This window comes from Pristiophorus japonicus, chromosome 14, assembly GCF_044704955.1.
Source record: "Pristiophorus japonicus isolate sPriJap1 chromosome 14, sPriJap1.hap1, whole genome shotgun sequence".
NCBI lineage: Eukaryota > Metazoa > Chordata > Chondrichthyes > Pristiophoridae > Pristiophorus > Pristiophorus japonicus.
Window position 1 is genome coordinate 10952194 of NC_091990.1, and position 17597 is coordinate 10969790.

A 17597-nucleotide genomic window follows, 5' to 3' on the forward strand; every position below is an offset into this window, starting at 1 on the left:
GTAAGCTAATTTGCTGTTTACAGGTCTTCCTTTTGGGAAAAAAAGACTTGGATTTATATAGTGCCTTTCATGACTACCGAACATCTCAAAACATTTTACAGACAATGGCGTACTTTTTGAAGTGTAGTCACTGTTGTAATGTACGAAACGCGGCAGCCAATTTGCACACAGCAAGCTCCCACAAACAACAATGTGATAATGACCAGATAAACTGTTTTTGTTATGTTGATTGAGGGATAAATATTGGCTCAGGACACCAGGGTTAACTTGCCTGCTCTTCTAAATAGTGCCATGGGATCTTTTACGTCCACTTGAGAGAGCAGACTCTGTTTAGCGTCTCATCCAAAAGACAGCACTCCCTCAGCACAGCACTGGAGAGTCAGCCTAGATTTATGTGCTCAGATCCTTGGAGTGGGACTTGAACCCACAACTTTTTGACTTGGAGGCAAGTGTGCTACCCACTGAGCCACAGCTGGGTGGGAGGAAGCGTGCGATGAATGCCCAGGCCTCTACTGATAGTTGCTCCTGGTCCAAGAGGGTCAACTGAGTATGTAAAAACAAGGTTGGGTAGGGGAAACTGCAAACTATAATTAGAAATACTGGGCACCATTGAAGCCTGAGCTTTTGTAAGTTATGCTGCAGTTTGGTGTTTCAGATTCTAGTTCTGTTGCCCAGGATATTTATCCCAATCCTGTACAGGCAATGTTCTGGATTGCTCTTACACTGCACCGAGGAGAACAAGGTGCATCTCAAATATATTAATATACTGGCCAATCACCAGTGAGTACGCAGTAAGTTAGAGGATATGCTAATGAGAAGTATTATCAACATAGGGCAATGCAGTGGGGAGTATAGCAGGAAGAACGTGTAATATATGCAAGACTTTTAATTTATAGCAATAAGATCAATTATTTGAGGTTGGGTACACCTTGCCTCTATTCAGAGCATTCAGTCAGATTCCTGAAACACTCCTTTCATTTCAGTTGAGCCGTATGGATGTTTATGGAGAGCGAGAAACATGGGTGCAGGCATCGGCCCTTCGAGCCTGCACCACTATTCAATATGATCAAGGCTGATCATGCAACTTCAGTACCCCATTCCTGCTTTCTCTCCGTTCTCCTTGATCCCTTTAGCCGTAAGGGCCACATACATCTAACTCCCTTTTGAATATGTCTAACGAGCTGGCCTCAACAACTTTCTGTGGTAGAGAATTCCACAGGTTAACAATTCTGAGTGAAGAAGTTTCTCCTCATCTCGGTCCTAAATGGCTTACCCCTTATCCTTAGACTGTGACCCCTGGTTCTGGACTTCCCCAACATCGGGAACATTCTTCCTGCATCTAACCTGTCCAGTCCCGTCAGAAATTTGCTTCTATGTGATCCCTTCTCGTTGTTCTAAATTCCAGTGAATACAAGCCTAGTCGATACATATGAAGAAAGACTGGAAGCCCTGCCATACCAGGAATCAGTCTGGTGAACCTTCGCTGGACTCCCTCAATAGCAAGAATGTCCTTGCTCAGATTAGGAGACCAAAACTGTACACAATACTCACGGTGTGGCCTCACCAAGGCCCTGTACAACTGCAGTAAGACTTCCCTGCTCTTATACTCAAAGTGGCAGTATGAAGGCAACTGAGACTGTTGGCAATGGCAGCACGTACATTGAAATTTGCAGACCCCAAATATCTGCCTTGGCGTCACCAGTTATCAGTCCACTTGCCCAATGCTGCTGCTCGCTGGCTGAGGCTACAGTTCCGAGGCTTGGTCTGGGATTTGTGGCTGAGGGCCACTGCATGCAGTGAGGGAGTTTAAGGGGTCTAGTGTTGGGAATGTGGGCTGGGGTCTCAGGAAATGAAAGGTGTGTATACATTTTCTTCCACATGTGCGGCTCTTTATAGAGGGGTGAGGATGAGTCCCGCTTGTGCATCACCATTAAAGAGAAAGTGTTACGGGTGGGAGGAGTACTTTCAGAGTAAAATTCTTCTTTCTCATCTCCCCCACCGCCTGCCAGCAGTGTATTACTTTTGTAGGAGAAGTTGAATTATTAAGCTTTCATTTTAGACCACCAATACAGCAGGAATTGACTTGAACTACAAACAGCCTGTACTTGTTACTGAATTTTTATGTCTAGCGGCAGTCTCCGTGGAACTGGAGGCTTAAAAAAATAAAGCTGCTCTTCGGGTAGATTAATACTTCTCGATCTACCTTTGTCAGAGGGAAGTACTTTACACTGGACATATTTTCTCGACTTACCTTTTACTTGAATTAAAGTGACTCATTCAGTTTATCAAAAAAACATTTGCACGATTACCTGGAATTAACAAGGTGTGTATATATTGCAAAGGAAGTTTGGACTTGATGGCTATTGTGAAGAGGGGAGAAGGTTGGAGACTGGCTTGGAAGTACACTTTCAAACTGACCAGTCCCAACACGAGTATTGATTTAAATATTTATAAATGAAGCTATGAAGTGACCAGTTTAGTACATTTGCTTAAAAACTATTGAATGGTCGAATAGATATAAAATGTGGCATAATTTTTTTTTTCATGAACTGAATGTATTGAATTTTGCAGCACAGCATTCCTGTTTAATAAATATAGTACAAAAGATAAATTTATAAATTCTGTGCTGGAAATTGCTTTATTTCACAAGGAGGACAAATAAATGTAAATCAATTGTTGTTTGTGTTTCAGAACTGCCGTACAATGATTACTTTGAGTACTTTGGACCAGACTTTAAGCTGCACATCAGTCCTTCCAACATGACAAACCAGAACACCAATGAATACCTGGAGAAGATAAAGTATATCACTTCCTTTATTGATATTATTAATGATGTCTTGTGATGCCTCTGTTTGATTATTTTCTCAGTCGGCATTATGGCTCACATGCACATCTCTCCTGTGCTTTATAAAAATGGGACGTGTGTTACATAATGAATAACCGTTCTTAAATAGTGTCTCTCTTCCACATAGGTGGTAATATTGTAGGATCTCTGATAGAATGCAAATAACATGAAGCGTGTAAACCGTTTTGCAGTGCTTTATAAACACTCACTAAAACACTTAGTTAGGCCACAGCTAGAGTACCGCTTAGAGTTCTGGTCGTCACATTACAGGAAAGATGTGATTGCACTAGAAAGGGTGCAGAGGAGATTTACGAGGATGTTGCCAGGACTGGAGAATTTTAGCGATGAGGAAAAATTAGATAGGGGTTGTTTTCTTTGGCACATAGGAGGCTGAGGGGAGGCTTAATTGAGGGGCCTAGATGGAGTGGGCAAGAAGGACCCACTTCCCTTAGCAGAGGTGTCAATAACCAGGGGGCATAGATTTAAAGTAATTGGTAGCAGGATTAGAGGGGATTTGAGGAGAACTTTTTTCACCCAGAGGGTGGTGAAGGTCTGGAACTCACTGCCTGAAAGGGTGGTAGAGGCAAAAACCCTCACCACATTTTTTAAAAGTACTTGGATACGGACCGAGAGCTGGAAAGTGGGGTTAGGCTGGATAGCACTCTTTCGGCAGGCGTGGACGCGATGGGCTGACTGTGCCGTAAACTTCTCCAATTCTCACGAGCATTTATACAAGCTGGTACACAACGGTTATGGCTTCATCCCTATTGAAATAAGACCATTTGTTCCTGCGTACTTCACCTGGATTCTGTAACTTTACTGCAGCTATGTATTGATATAAATTAGATGCCAATGTTGGGGAATTGGGTCCTTGCGCTAAAGCACTATCTCTTGCATCTGTCCAGGCTCTGCACTGAACAGTAATATAGTGCTTTTAAAATAGTCAAACATAAGCATAATCAGACACAAACTGATCTTGAGTCAAAGGAGGAGTGGTGACCAAAGGTTTGGTCAAAGTAATGGATCTTAAGGAGGGAATTCCGGAGCATAATGCCTCTGGAGGCACGGCCATCAATGAAGGGCAAAGGAATGGGGATGCAGAAGAGGCCAGAGCCGGAGGAATGCAGAGCTTTTTGTGGCGGGCGGGGGGGGTTGGATTATAGGTTCAAGATTGGGAGACGCCAGGCCATGTTGCGATTTAAACACGGATTTTAAATTGACACCAGTCCCTCAAAACCTCCAATGTTAGGGTAGTGAGCACAGGGTGGAACTTGGTGTGGGATAGGATATAGGCAGCAGAGTTTTGGATGATCTGAAGTTTATGGGAGGTGGAGAGGTTGGCCAGGAGAGCGAGCATTGGAATGGTTGAGTCTGTTGCTGACGACAAAAGCATGGATGAGGGCATCTGCAGCAGTTGGGCTGAGGCAACGGCAGAGGTGGGTGGATGATGCAGGTGGAATTGGGCAGGGTTTGTGATGAGCAGAATATGGAGATAAAAGCTCAGCTCGGGGTTGAGTAAGACATCGACGTTGTAATTGGTCTTCTTCAAGACAGTGTCTGGAGAGGGGACTGGAATTAGTAGCAAGGTTGGTGTCAAAGACGATGGTTTTGGTCTTCCCATTGATTTTAAGTGGAGCAAATTTCAGCTCACCCAAGACTGGATGTTGGATAAGCAGGTGGAACACAGGTGAAGGAGAGACAGTATCCAAGTACAAGGAGGGGAAATGCAACAGTCGCCGAGGCCGTCATTTGTCTTTAATTGGGTCGGTTACAGGGCTGCGGCAGTGACAGAAACCTATTGGAGAGATTCAAACATTGATAATATTGGCAGGGATTTGGGCAGCAAACGCTCGAGAATATTTGAAAAGAAAACCCAGTTGAAGATGGGGTGGCAGTATGCCAGGACCGAGGGGTTGAGAGTTTTTTGATGAGGACGTCTTTTGACTGCAGCTTTGAGGCTGGGATTGGGGTGGATGGGGGGGTGGGAGCGGCGAGGAATGGTGGGGGCAGTGCCAGAGAGACACTAACATCAAGGGAGTAAGAGATGGGTCTCTTAAACAAGGTGAGCTCTGAGAGGGTATGGTGAGAGATGGGAAATAAATTGGAGAAAGATGTCAGTACACAGCCGGCGGGGGGGAGGTATTGGGGAACATTTAAAATTGGGTTTGTTTATACTGTGACATATGGACAGGTGGCTTAGTTCCTGCTTAGTTAAGTTTCATAAAATGTTAAATCTAGCCAAACATTTTTTTTTAAAAAGATAGAAATTATATTTTATTAAATTGATCTTTGTTACCCAGATATAACTCTTGCTTTGTAGCTTTGAGTTCAGGTGAGTTGTTGAAGATTCATAACTGGCAGCTGGCAATATTTGAGTGACTGACTTGTGCTCTCAAGCTCCTGGAGACGTCATTTCTGGTCATACTCAACCAGCTGAAAAATGGATGCTCTTGTGCATTTTCTTTTTGAAAATCATGGTTTATAGCATCTGTACAGAGAGCTGTGGCCAGTAAATTTATACCCATGCAGTCTGAACACAATGGGAGAGAAATCCACTCTTCCAGCTTAGTCAGCGGTGCAATGCCATTAAATGTCGCATGGTTAAATGGTTTATAAAAATGCCAACGGCTCAGTTGTGGTGTGACGTAGAGATGATGGTCGTTCAAGTTCCTATTAAAAACAGATGCGCTGTTTTGCTGTGGGGTTTGGAGATTCTACTGCAGCAGTTCAAAAAGGCGGCTCACCACCAACTTTTTAGGGCAGTTGGGGATGGGCAATAAACACTGGCCTTGCCGGCGATGCCCACATCTCATGAATGAATCATAGAAATTTACAGCACGGAAGAAGGCTGTTTCGCCCATCATGTCCGCGCCGGCTGACCAAGAGCTAACCAGCCTAATCCCACTTTCCAGCTCTTGGTCTGTAGCCCTGTAGGTTACGGCACTTCAAGTGCACATCCAAGTACTTTTTAAATGTGGTGAAGGTTTCTGCCTCTGCCCCCCTTTCAGGCAGTGAGTTCCAGACCCCCACCACCCTCTGGGTAAAGAAACTTCCCCTCATAGCTCCCCCAATTACTATGCCCCCTGGTTGTTCCCTCTGCCAAGGGAAACTGTTCAATCAATTATAATATATATATTTTTAAATAATAATTGGTGGAGATAAAAAGAAAAACAGTAAATGCTGGCAATACACAGGCCAGTCTCTTTCTGTTCAACGCTGCCAACCGCAGTTTTAAATGTTTCTTCAGGTGATGTGATTCTAGCATGTTCTGTCTTCTGGTGCTGTACATGTTTGCGATATAAAATAAATTTGCATCCCTTTTTAAGCCAAATTACTGTTTTCACTGTGTCCCGCAGAAAAGTAATTATTGGCTGTAAATTTACAGGCAGCGTCTGTTTGAAAACCTGCGCATGCTGCCCCATGCACCGGGTGTTCAGATGCAGGCAATCCCGGAGGATGCAGTTCCGGAAGATAGTGGGGATGAAGAGGAGGAGGATGCAGACAAACGCATTTCAAGTGAGTTCTCTTCGTGTTTGTGTTGGACACCTGGCATTGTAAATTTAGGAATTGTAGAACCTTTTGTTTTCTAGTTTCAAAATAGTCAGCTGGCAATGCCTGAGTTGTATTGCAGGCTAAGCTCGGCTCCAACTCGTGCTGCCTGGGGCAAGCTCTGCATGCATTACTGAAGAGGGTATTGCAGCCGGGCCCAATCCTTTCCTCATTTGATGGCCACACAGGTTTATTCCTTATCTGGAGTCTCTGGATAGCAACTAGGAGTGGTAGTACCAGGGGACACAGTCTAAGGATAAGGGGTAAGCCATTTAGGATTGAGATGAGGAGAAACTTCTTCACTCAGAGAAAGCAGGAAAGGGGTACTGAAGGAATGATCAGCCATGATCTCATTGAATGGTGGTACAGGCTCGAAGGGCTGAATGGCCTACTCCTGCACCTATTTTCTATGTTTCTAGTTTAATTTTTCATTACTTTATCCTGCTATCTTGATCAGTTAATTCAACATAGACTAGGGATTGAACCTTTCTAGTTGCTATTGCTCACCTCATTGAATAAACCAGCTGAACAAATGTGGAAAACTAGCATAGCTTCCAGAAATTGAGCACAATGTTCCCTCAGATTTTTTTGGGGGGGGGGATGCCCGGCCCCTTTAACTGGCTGCGCGGCTTATTGAAGATTTCATGCGCATGCAGTTTTTTCCATTTTAAAAGCCGGTGAGCGGCCTGCGTGAAACCTCCAGACCACCGCTCGGCCACACAGCTTAACTGGAGCATTGCATATCAATAAAGAAAGACTTGCATTTATATAGCGCTTTGCACGACCACCGGGCGTCTCAAAGTGCTTTGCAGCCAATTAAGTACTTTTTGAAGTGTAGTCGCTGTTGTAACGTGGAAAACGCAGCAGCCAATTTGCGCACAGCAAGCTCCCACAAACAGCAATGTGATCATGACCATATAATCTGTGTTTTGTTTTTATGATGATTGAGGGATAAATATTAAGCCAGGACACCGGAGATAACTCCACTGCTCCTCTTCAAAATAGTGCCATTGGATCTTTTACGTCCACCTGAGAAAGCAGATGGGGCCTCAGTTTAACATCTCATCCGAAAGATGGCACCTCCGACAGTGCAGCACTCACTCAGCTCAGCACTGCACATGTTCCTGGATTGGGACTTGAACCCACAACCTTCTGACTGAAGCGAGGGTGCTACTCACTGAGCCACGGATGACGCACAATAAACTGCTTGCATAACCGGCGGCGTGCCAATGGCCAAGAAACATGGCGATTTATTGTATTCCCCTCTTGCTTGCTTGATTGTAAACTTGTAGATACTGTCCCATGCACCTAGTGTTCGAATGCAGGTTATCCCAGAGGGTGCAATTCCAGGAGAGTGGGTCTGAGGAAGATGCATACAAACCCACTCAACACTGGGGGAGCTTCCTTGCATGCTTTTGAAAGTAACCCAGTGCAATGGGAAGCAGAGTTTGCGCTTGCTCTCTCCTGAGATGGTATTTTTTGGACTCGTTATAGTTGTGGCTCAGTGGGTAAGCTCCCTCGCCTCCTGAGTCAAAAGGTTGTGAATTCAAATCCCACTTCAGGAACTTGAGCACAAAGATCTAGGCTGACTCTCCAGTGCAGTGCTGAGGGAGAGCTGCACTGCCGTCTTTTGGGTGAGATGTTAAACCGAAGCCCCGTCTGCGCGCTCAGGTGGAAGCAGAAGATCCCATGGCACTATTTTGAAGAGCACGTGAGTTATCCCAGGTGTCCTGGACCATATTTATCCCTCAATCAACATAACAAAAAACCGATTACAGGTTGGCCCTCCCTGGTCCAGCACCACCCCTGGTCCGGCATGATTCTGGGGGCACATGCGCAGAACGTGGCCGGCCGACCACCCTGACTTTGGGGCCATGCTGCCACTCAGCCCACTGACACCCGCGGGTGCAGCGCCGAGACTCGGCCTCTCATCCGGCAAAATCCCTTATTCGGCACAGGCCGGATCCCGAGGGTGCCGGGTAAGGGAGGCTCAACCTGTATCTGGTCATTATCACATTGGTGTTTGTGGGAGCTTGCTGTGCTCAATTTGGCTGCCACGTTTCGCACATTACTACTATGTCTACGCTCCAAAAGTACTTCATTGGCTGTAAAGCGCTGAGACATCCGGTGGCCGTGAAAAGTGCTATATAAGTGCAAGTCTTTTTCTTAATACCCACAAAAAATGAAATACACTGAGATCAAGCAATGATCAAGGCACTTGCCAGATTTTTTAGAAATATAATTCAATTTGGAGTCTATTTTGATTTCTGTACTTGAGAGCTATCCTGTTGTATTTTTATTTTAAAGTCAAAGCAGTCTTGCAATGGTTCAGTGGCTAATCAGACCACCCAGTGTAAAACAGAACCATACAATCCAGATGGGTCTGATATTTTATCTCTGATCTGTACTAAGTTAATGCATTCCTGTGGCGCTGGGGGCACTGCAGTTGCCTCTAATATAATTGGGCAAGAGGGAGGAGAGGGTTTCTGCTCCTCATTGCTCTAATGTATTCCCTACTGGAAGCGTAGCGATAGCCAGTGAGGGCAGTACATTGTTTGTTTGCTGTGTGCTTGCAATCACCCCCTGTTGCAGGGCAACCAAAGCCTGCTGAAACTCGCCATGTTCTTAAAATGTAGAGAAACTTGGACAAAGCAATGATGATGGTGGCTCTGGCATCCCGTGGTAGCAAGAACCACCATCTTCAGAATAAAGGGGAGAAATTGGGGGAGGGGCTAAAACTGATGTCTGCGTACTAGTCGTACAGAAACGTCCGCTTGGCAAAAGGGAAGCATTATTCCAAGAGTATTCTCAATACTTGGAGGAAGTGTTTAATGGAGTGCTGCAAAAAAATCAATGCCGGGGCACTCAAAGACCCAACGCAGAGAGCCCTATACAGTCAGCGCCTCACAGCTAACCTGGCGCGTCTTGATGAACACGAGACGTAGAATGCTCACAGCGCTTGGTTTGCCCTCCAGGCCTCCATAACCAGTGCCTGCGAAGAGAAGTGTTTAATGGATATAAGCACTGGTAAATATTTTGAAGCATTTTGAATATTGGCAGAGAAAAATGGGTGGGAGGAAGATGTAGGGAGTTGTTTCCTGCTCTCTCTGCTTCTGATGGAACTTCTAATTTAAGGGAAAGTGCTAAATGGTAACTAAAGGCACTCGCCAGCCAGCACTTGTTACTCAAAAGTTCACCTTGGCATCTGAATTTGGGGTTGGGATGGGGGTATGTGGATTGCAGTGGACTCTGTGGGGAGTCTAAATGACTTGCTATAAATGACGAACCACACCCAGCTAAATATCACTTACCGATCCAAACAATTCTTTAAATGTCTCCCTCCGCTCTGCTTTCTTGCCAGTCCGCGCTTCAGACAAGAGAATAGCGTGCGACGAGGAGTTCTCCGACTCTGAAGATGAAGGGGAAGGAGGTCGGCGGAACGCAGCCAATTACAAGAAGCTAAAGCGTGCCAAAGTAGAAGAAGAAAAGGAGGGAGAAGAGAAAAAAACAGGTTGGTGACCATTCAGTCATTGTGCTGAGAGTTTAAAGGTTTCGCAGCCCAGTGACTTTCGGTCCTGGCACCAACACTGCAGAGTCAGGTTAATTTTGACTGCTACAGCACAAAGTGTTAAAAATAAGGAATTGACCGGTTCCACTTGGTGGGAGGAAACACACTCTTGTTTACAACACCAGCAATACTCTGTTGCCCCTCTGTATTCGGGGAGGCAAAGCCTGACTCAACATGGGTGTCTGATCAGCACAGTAACAGTAGACAAACTTTTGGGGGCAGCCGAAATGGAGGAGGACGCTCCATAGTCCCTCGCGATTAAGTGTCAAAGGCCATGTACAAGGGTTGGTGTTCCCTGCATTTCTCGCAGTTGTCGCGCCGTGAAGATCATGACTCCGGGAGGAGCTCCTCAGCCACAGGGAGAAGACAGTTGAGGATTCTAGCGATGACTTTCCCAGTGGCCAACAGCTTGGAGATTCCTTTAGTTGCCGCAGTCGGACTTGTCCCCTTTTTTTAAAGATGGTCACTATTACGGCATCTGAGATCTCCAGGCATGCACTCCTTCCAGATGAGACAGAGACTGTAAATCCTGTATTGGACTGTACAGTCACCTGAGAACTCTTAACTTTGAGTGGAAGCAAGTCTTCCTTGATTTTGAGGGACTGCCTATGATGAACAGGAGAGACTGATGTGAAGGTTGTGCATGCAAGATTTCCCAAGTTAAAGGTACTACATTAGGCATATTTAACACTGAATGGCTAGAGATATCTCTCTCATACACAGAATTGATGATGTGCAGAGAATGGGGCTGGAACAGTATCAGCGGTGGCTCAGTTGGTAGCACACTCGCCTCTTGAGACCAAAACTAGGGGCCATAAATACAAGATAGTTACTAATAAATCAAATGGAGAAATAAAGGAGATATTTCTTTACTCAGTGGTTAAAATGTGGAACTCGCTGCCATCGGAAGTGGTTGAGGCAAATAGCTCGGATGCTTTCAAAAGGAAACTAGGCGCATACATGAGCGAAAAGGGAATAGAAAGATGTGCTGAAAGGCCGAGATGGGGTGGATGGAATGGGAGGGGACTCTTAGAAACACCAGCACAGATTAGTTGGGCCGAATGGCCTATTTCTGTGCTGTATATTCTAAGTAACCCTTTTGTCTGATCAAAAATGTTTGGCATCTCAACTTCAGAGTAATTAATGACAACAAATGCCTTTCATTTTCTAGATGGGAAAGAGGAAGAAAAGGCCAAAGATGGTGTTCCAGAGAAATTAGAAACTAAAGGGTACGGTTTTTTATTCATGTATAAAATATTACAGGCTTTTTTAAAGGGCAATAATAAAAAGCTCTCACGATTGTCTCCTTGTTTTCCATTCTGGCTCTTTATTTTGTTCTATTTGTCATCTTCTGCCTCCCCCTCTATGCCTTGTACATTATTTCTGTTTGACTTTCTCCTTGTATGTGTAAGTCATCTTTTCTGTGCCTCCGCCTCTCTTAATCTTTCTAACACTCGTACTTTTTTTCCTGTGTATGATGTCCCTCCTGCTCTGTCTGTTGTGCAATGATTAAACTCTGTCGTGTAGTTTGTCATGTCCCGTCATGCCCATGTGCCTGCTGCATCGCTCTTGCTTGCATGTGCTCTGCCTCTTGCATGCACCCGCTCTCAATTATAGGTGCACTCTGACCTCTGTGCATGTGTTCTCCCTCTCATGCCCTTTCTTTTCCACATACATACTATACTGGCTTGTGTTCTAATATGCATGTGCACCCTCTGCTTTACTTGCTCACACACGCTCTCTACCTGCTGCCCCCTCACTCGTGCATGCTCTCTCTTGTGCATGCTGTCTCCTTTATGTCTCTTGTGCACTCTCTGCCCTGCCAGTGTGTGCCCTCTCTCGCCCCTTCTTGTATTCTTCAGTTCCTCTAGCCTGCTTATGCATCTTGAGTTTCAAACCTCTTCTTTCTCAAAAAAATTATATATATTATAAAAATTATATATATACACCTATCTCTACGGGATGAGGTTACTTTGTGAGGTAGTAGTAATCTGGGGCTTGAGAGTCAGGAGCTTGGGTGCAGAATAATTGATTTGTTGAGTGGTGAACAGCTCAGTGTGTAAGCAATAATTGTTGGTAGCTTGGACCAATTGGATTGGTGTGACATAATCAACAACGGACCAAGTCTTTTGGAGGTACCAAATAGGATATTGATTCCAATGTTCCATAAATTGTGATATTAAAAACCCTACAATCTAGAAATTGTAAACTTAAAAATTACATTACTACAAAAGCAAAATACTGTGGACGCTGGAAATCTGAAATAAAAACAAAATGCTGGAAATACTCAGTGGGTCAGACAGCGTCTGTGGAGAGAGATAGAATTAACGTTTCGGGTTGATGACCTTTCATCAGAACTGCACTTTACCTGCCTCTTCACCTTGCTTAAAACCGGCTATACCTCTAACCTCTTCCAGCTCTGATGAAAGGTCATCGACCTGAAACAGTAATTCTCCACAGGTGCTGCCTGACCTCCTGAGTATTTCCAGCATTTTCTGTTACTTAAAAAATGATAGTGCACTAAAGGAGCCGAGCATTAGAATGATTGTAGTCTGGACATGATGAATTGTGCCCTGTTAATAGCACTTTGGTCCTGGTTTACTCTCCGGCTACATTCCTAGTTGAACAGGCTGTTGGACGGTGCTGGGAACTGGTGATGGTGCTTGTCGTCAGAATGGGCAAGCGGTGGAGCTGGAGGTTTGAGGACTCGAGTCATTGGGAGGAGGGAGGAAACCTTACCAGAAGTGGAGTATGTGGAATGGGCTTTGTTGGAAGGGAGCAAGCAACCTGGAGCCTCAGCACCTGGGTGGACCTGGATAAAACTCCCTGGGGTAGATGATTAACGGAGAGCCACCAAGGCTGTACATGGGTTGGAATATTTTTTTTCCCCCCCCCCCAATAATCTGATTGGTCTCTGCAGTATTACATGGTTAGCACGGACCAATACAATATTAATGACACAACTTTAACATGGAATTTTTGTGCAACTCACCAAATGTGATATGCTTTACTCTCTAGAATTAAGGTGGAAGAGACAAAGCCAAGCAATGCATAACTCAAGACGGAAGCGTATTGGCTCCATTTTCCTCGCAGCATGGTTACTGTAGCGTAGCATTGTTAGATGACCCTAGAAATGCTTATTTTTTTACAATGGACCATGTAATTTATTTGTAAACACCAGTTTTGACCTTGGAAGTTGTTTAATCTGTCATCCAAAAAAAGTTCAATTGTTAAGTGAAGTTGATTAAGGAGTTGTTAAACCTTTCCTGTATTTTCCAGTGTAAACAAATGGCATTTTTTGACTCCTCTTTGCCTGGGCAGTCTTTTTTGCTAAGCACATAGCACTCTTAAGTCAACCCTGTAAAGTTGTTGAAAATGACAACCTGGCTTCCATTTTTACTACTCCATAATGTACCATTTGTATTTCTGTGAAAATACTGAGAATCATGTAACCCTCCCATGTTAAAAGTAGTAATCAGATGTGTGAGATGGATATTCTATTAATTTTTTTTATATATTATAAACTGGGTAAAATCAGTTGACTTATATACTTAGAGAATCCTTAAGGAAATGTTTTCCATTTTTAAAAAAAACTTTATAGTAAAACTCTTATATTGCCCGACTGAAACATGGGTCAGATGCGTGTGTTTTTTTTAAATCTTGCAATGTGTGAATTAAGTTTATTTCATGACATTTTTTGACCAAAACCTAATTAAAATATTCAGTCAAATTATGCCTTCTGCTGTTCTATAACCACAGATCTACAATTTCCATAGGATATACTTCCATAACAGCCTTAAGGTACCAAATGCCCCGGGCATTTCACAGGCATGTGGGGTGAGTGAACGGTCACCGGAGTTAGGGGAGTGAATCGATGCATGGTCGAGAGAACGTTTAAGGTTTCTGAAGATGGAGAGCATTGGGGCAGGGCAGAGGTGTGTAGGAAGACTGTTCCAGAGTTGCAAGATGGGATGACGGACACGATGGGCTGAATGGCTGCCTCCTGTCACTTTTCCATGATGAGATTCTGCCATCAATGATGGAAGTGGGGAGGGGGGAGAAATGCATAATAGTTTCCATGTTCCAGTTCATATTGATCAAATGGGCTTCATAAGAATTAGGAGCAGGAGTCAGCCATACGGTCCCTTGGGGCCTGCTCTGCCATTCAGTAAGATCATGGCTGATCTTCAATACTTTCCCACCTGATCCCCATATCCCTTAATTCCCATGGTGTCCAAAATTCTATCCTCTCTCGGCCTTGACCATACTCACTGGTCCAACATCGACAGCCTGCTGGGGTAGAGAATTCCAAATCCTTTTTTTACTGGCCTCAGGATGTCCCCAAGCGCTTTACAGCCAATGAGGTACTTTTGAAGTGTAGTCATGGTGTAATGTAGGATACACAGCAGCCAATTTGCGCACAGCAAAATGAGAAATTCCTCATCTCAGTTTTAAATGGCCGACCCCTTATCCTGAGACTATGCCCCCTAGTTCTAGACACTCCAGCCAGTGGAAATATCCTCTCGGCATCTACCTTGTCAATCCCCCTTCAGAATCTTGTGTGTTTCAATGAGAAAACCTCATTCTTCTAAACTCCATATAGGCCCATTCTACTCCCATCTCTCCTCATAGGACAACCCCTGCGTACCAGGAATCAGTCCAGTGAACCTTTGTTGCACTGGCTCTAAGGCATGTATATCCTTCCTTTCGATAAGGAGACTAAAACTGTACAGTATTCCAGGTGTGGTCTCACTATCCGAGGGCATTTCTTTCAACCCCTTTGAAAGGCAGAACCCTAGGTACAGGACTTGGGTTTTCCCTACCTGGGCTTTCTTGGGGTTGATCTTACGGCTTGCCGTCTCCAAAGCTCGTAACACCAGGTATAGGGTTGTCTGATGTCCCTCCTTGGTTTCTGAAGCTATTAATATGTCGTCGACATATTGTAAAATACTATTTCCTGCCGGTACTTCTATTTGTTTTAGTTAGTATGTTGCTCATGACTCGGAATATGGCAGGACTATTATGGAACCCTTGTGGTAATCGGGTCCAAGTATATTGTTTATCCTCCACCGTGAAGGCGAATTTCTCTTGTGATTCTGGGTCGAGGGGGAAGTGCCCAGAAGCCATTGGCTATGTCCAGGACTGTAAAGATTTTATGTTCAGGGGATAATCCATTAAGGATTGTGGAGGGACTGGCCACTATCGAGTATAGTTTGGGGGTGACATTAAGGGCGGTGTAGTTAATGGTTAGTCTATAACTCCCATCTGGCTTCCCTACTGGCCACGTTGGGGAGTTAGTGGTGCTAACAGTTTCTCTTAAGATACCTTTTTCCACTAGTCCCTTTACTATTTCTACAACTGCTGTTCTGGCTTTGGGTCTTCTATGGTATTGCTGGTGTGGTTTATGAGATGGTCCAGGGACTTTAATAGGGTCCATGTCCGCCTTTCCGGTATCCAATTTTGTCTGTGCCAAACCCTGGGCACAGAGGCACAAATGTCGCCATATCCTCCAGTCTCTGTATGCCAGTTGGTTTTTGTGGCTGTTGCTACACCTAAACTTTCCATATGGTGAGCTATCTGTCCCAAATCTCCCTTACTGCCATCTGCCTTTGGCCATGTTAATTTCCCCTTGTCACAATCAATCAGGACCTGAAATTCCTTCATTACGTCATTCCCCAATATTGATCCCTCACGATTCTTGCATACGTAAAATCTCATGGGTATACATAAATTATCAATTTCCACCACTTGGGTGGTGCTCAGCTAGGCCGGTGTTGGCCGTCCATCTATTCCGTTTATTAAAGCCTTTTTGTCGGTTACGGGAAGGGGTAGATTGGTAATGGATATTGAGGCTCCAGTGTCCACTAGCATCTCACACTGTCAGCCCCCTACTAGTGCAGACACATGTCCTTCCCTCCTTTTTACTTTGTACAGGGGCCGCTGGGCATCACAGGGTGGCTTTGTACTCCTGCCACTGCTGGTATTCCTGTTCTGACAGGGTCCTTGCCTTATTAGGATAGCCATTTTTACTATAGCAGGTCGCGTCCAAATGTTCCTTTTTGCCGCAATATGTGCATTGTTTCTCCATGCGTTTCCCCTTACATTCTTTGGCAAAGTGACCCACCTTCCCGCAGTTATGGCATGTCCCCTTTTTCTGTCCTCCCCCCATCCCTGCTGCAAAAACCCTTTCTTGTTTTATCTTTGGGATTTTTCATCGCCCCCTCCCTGGACGCCACTAGCCCACTCGACCGGTTCATCATAATCCTGGGTTACAATTACTCCCATTTTTATAATGGTCTGGTGTTCAGCGGATAGTCCGTGCTTAAATACCTGGATAAATGCTTGGTCGCCGCGGCCCAGGTTTCCCTGTCCAGAGCATTCTTGATATAAGTGGAATAATCGTTCCCTATACTCAGAGGCTCCTTCCCCCTTTTGTTGTTTGGTTGTAGTAATTTTACTCCAATTAGGGGCATTACCTAAAACTCGTTGGATCTCGGTTTTAAAAGGGCCAAAGGCCGCCTGTTGACCATCTACTTCAGTGGTTAAAAGGTACCGCATGTGTCCAACGTCCCCCTGAAAAGTCGGCATTGGCTGCTACCTCGGCTCCTCCGGCCACTACTCTCCACCGATCTGCCGGGCAAGCCGCTCGGACTAGTTGGTGGATATCTCTGAGGTGTAGTTGGTGGCCCACCCAAACTATCCAGCACTGACCAGAATTTGGTATTCGCACACCGGGGTTGTAATTTACCCAGGGATGCCAGTATCTGCTGTCTCTCGCCGGGGGTAAATGGTTTATAGGTTGCAGTGGGATTCGCTGCAGTTCCTCCCCTGGTGACTGGCACCGCCGGGAAGGTTTCTAGATCTTCCTGACCCGGGGCTGTTGCCTCACCTTGGTAATCTTCGTAAGAGGGCAGTGAGGCTGTTTCTCCCCCCCCCCCATTGGGAACGTTTCTGAATCTGTTGTTCTAACGCCAGGCATTTCTTTTCCCATTCCTTACATTTTCCTTGTGCCTGACTTAATTGTTTACTTTTCTCTTCCCTCTTCTCTCTAACATCCTTTACTTGCTCAATTAGTCCTGCTAACTAATGTACTAGTAATACTCCGGCCTTTTTGGTTTTATCTTTCTTTTGTTTTGCCATCCAATTTCGTCGTTCTAATGTCTGGGATACATCCCAGCCCTCTTTCTGCATTTTTTTAATTAAGACTTGTCGATCGGTCATGTAAGAGTTAATTAGGGACCCGGGCGGTCCACATTTTACATCTGTTTCCTTACCTGCCATTGAAGATGTTTACTCTCTGTTCCTGTATTCCCCTCTAGTTTATGGAATTTCCGAACTTAAAATACTCACGGCCACGATTCACCTCGCAGAGACCACTTGTCTTGCTCGCGAAGATTAGCGTGTTTCCTGACCACCGGAGTCCGGCTCTTGGTTGGAGCGATCAGCTCCCTTCCACACCGATTTCTATATCACCTTCTATGAACATTGGACTAAAATAATCAACCCCCTGCATCACTAATTACTTTACTTTCAGTCTGCGTTGTACGCCACTACAGTCTGAATTTCTTAACTCTTATCACATACTATCAAGTTATGTCTCTTTCCTCGCATAATCTATTTTATTTGTTTGATACC

The 17597-nt window shown here is 44.8% G+C and overlaps 1 protein-coding gene across 1 annotated transcript in view; it reads left to right on the forward strand.

Annotated features, from left to right (window-relative positions):
* hdac1 (histone deacetylase 1) overlaps positions 1-13692 on the forward strand; it is a 53306-nt gene extending 39614 nt beyond the window's left edge. Inside the window, exons 10-14 of the mRNA XM_070898869.1 lie at positions 2692-2800; positions 6231-6361; positions 9756-9905; positions 11134-11191; positions 12981-13692. Coding sequence (XP_070754970.1) covers positions 2692-2800; positions 6231-6361; positions 9756-9905; positions 11134-11191; positions 12981-13017 — 485 coding nt within the window. The 3' untranslated portion in view covers positions 13018-13692. The remainder of the gene's footprint in view (positions 1-2691; positions 2801-6230; positions 6362-9755; positions 9906-11133; positions 11192-12980) is intronic.
* Positions 13693-17597: the final 3905 nt, after the last annotated feature.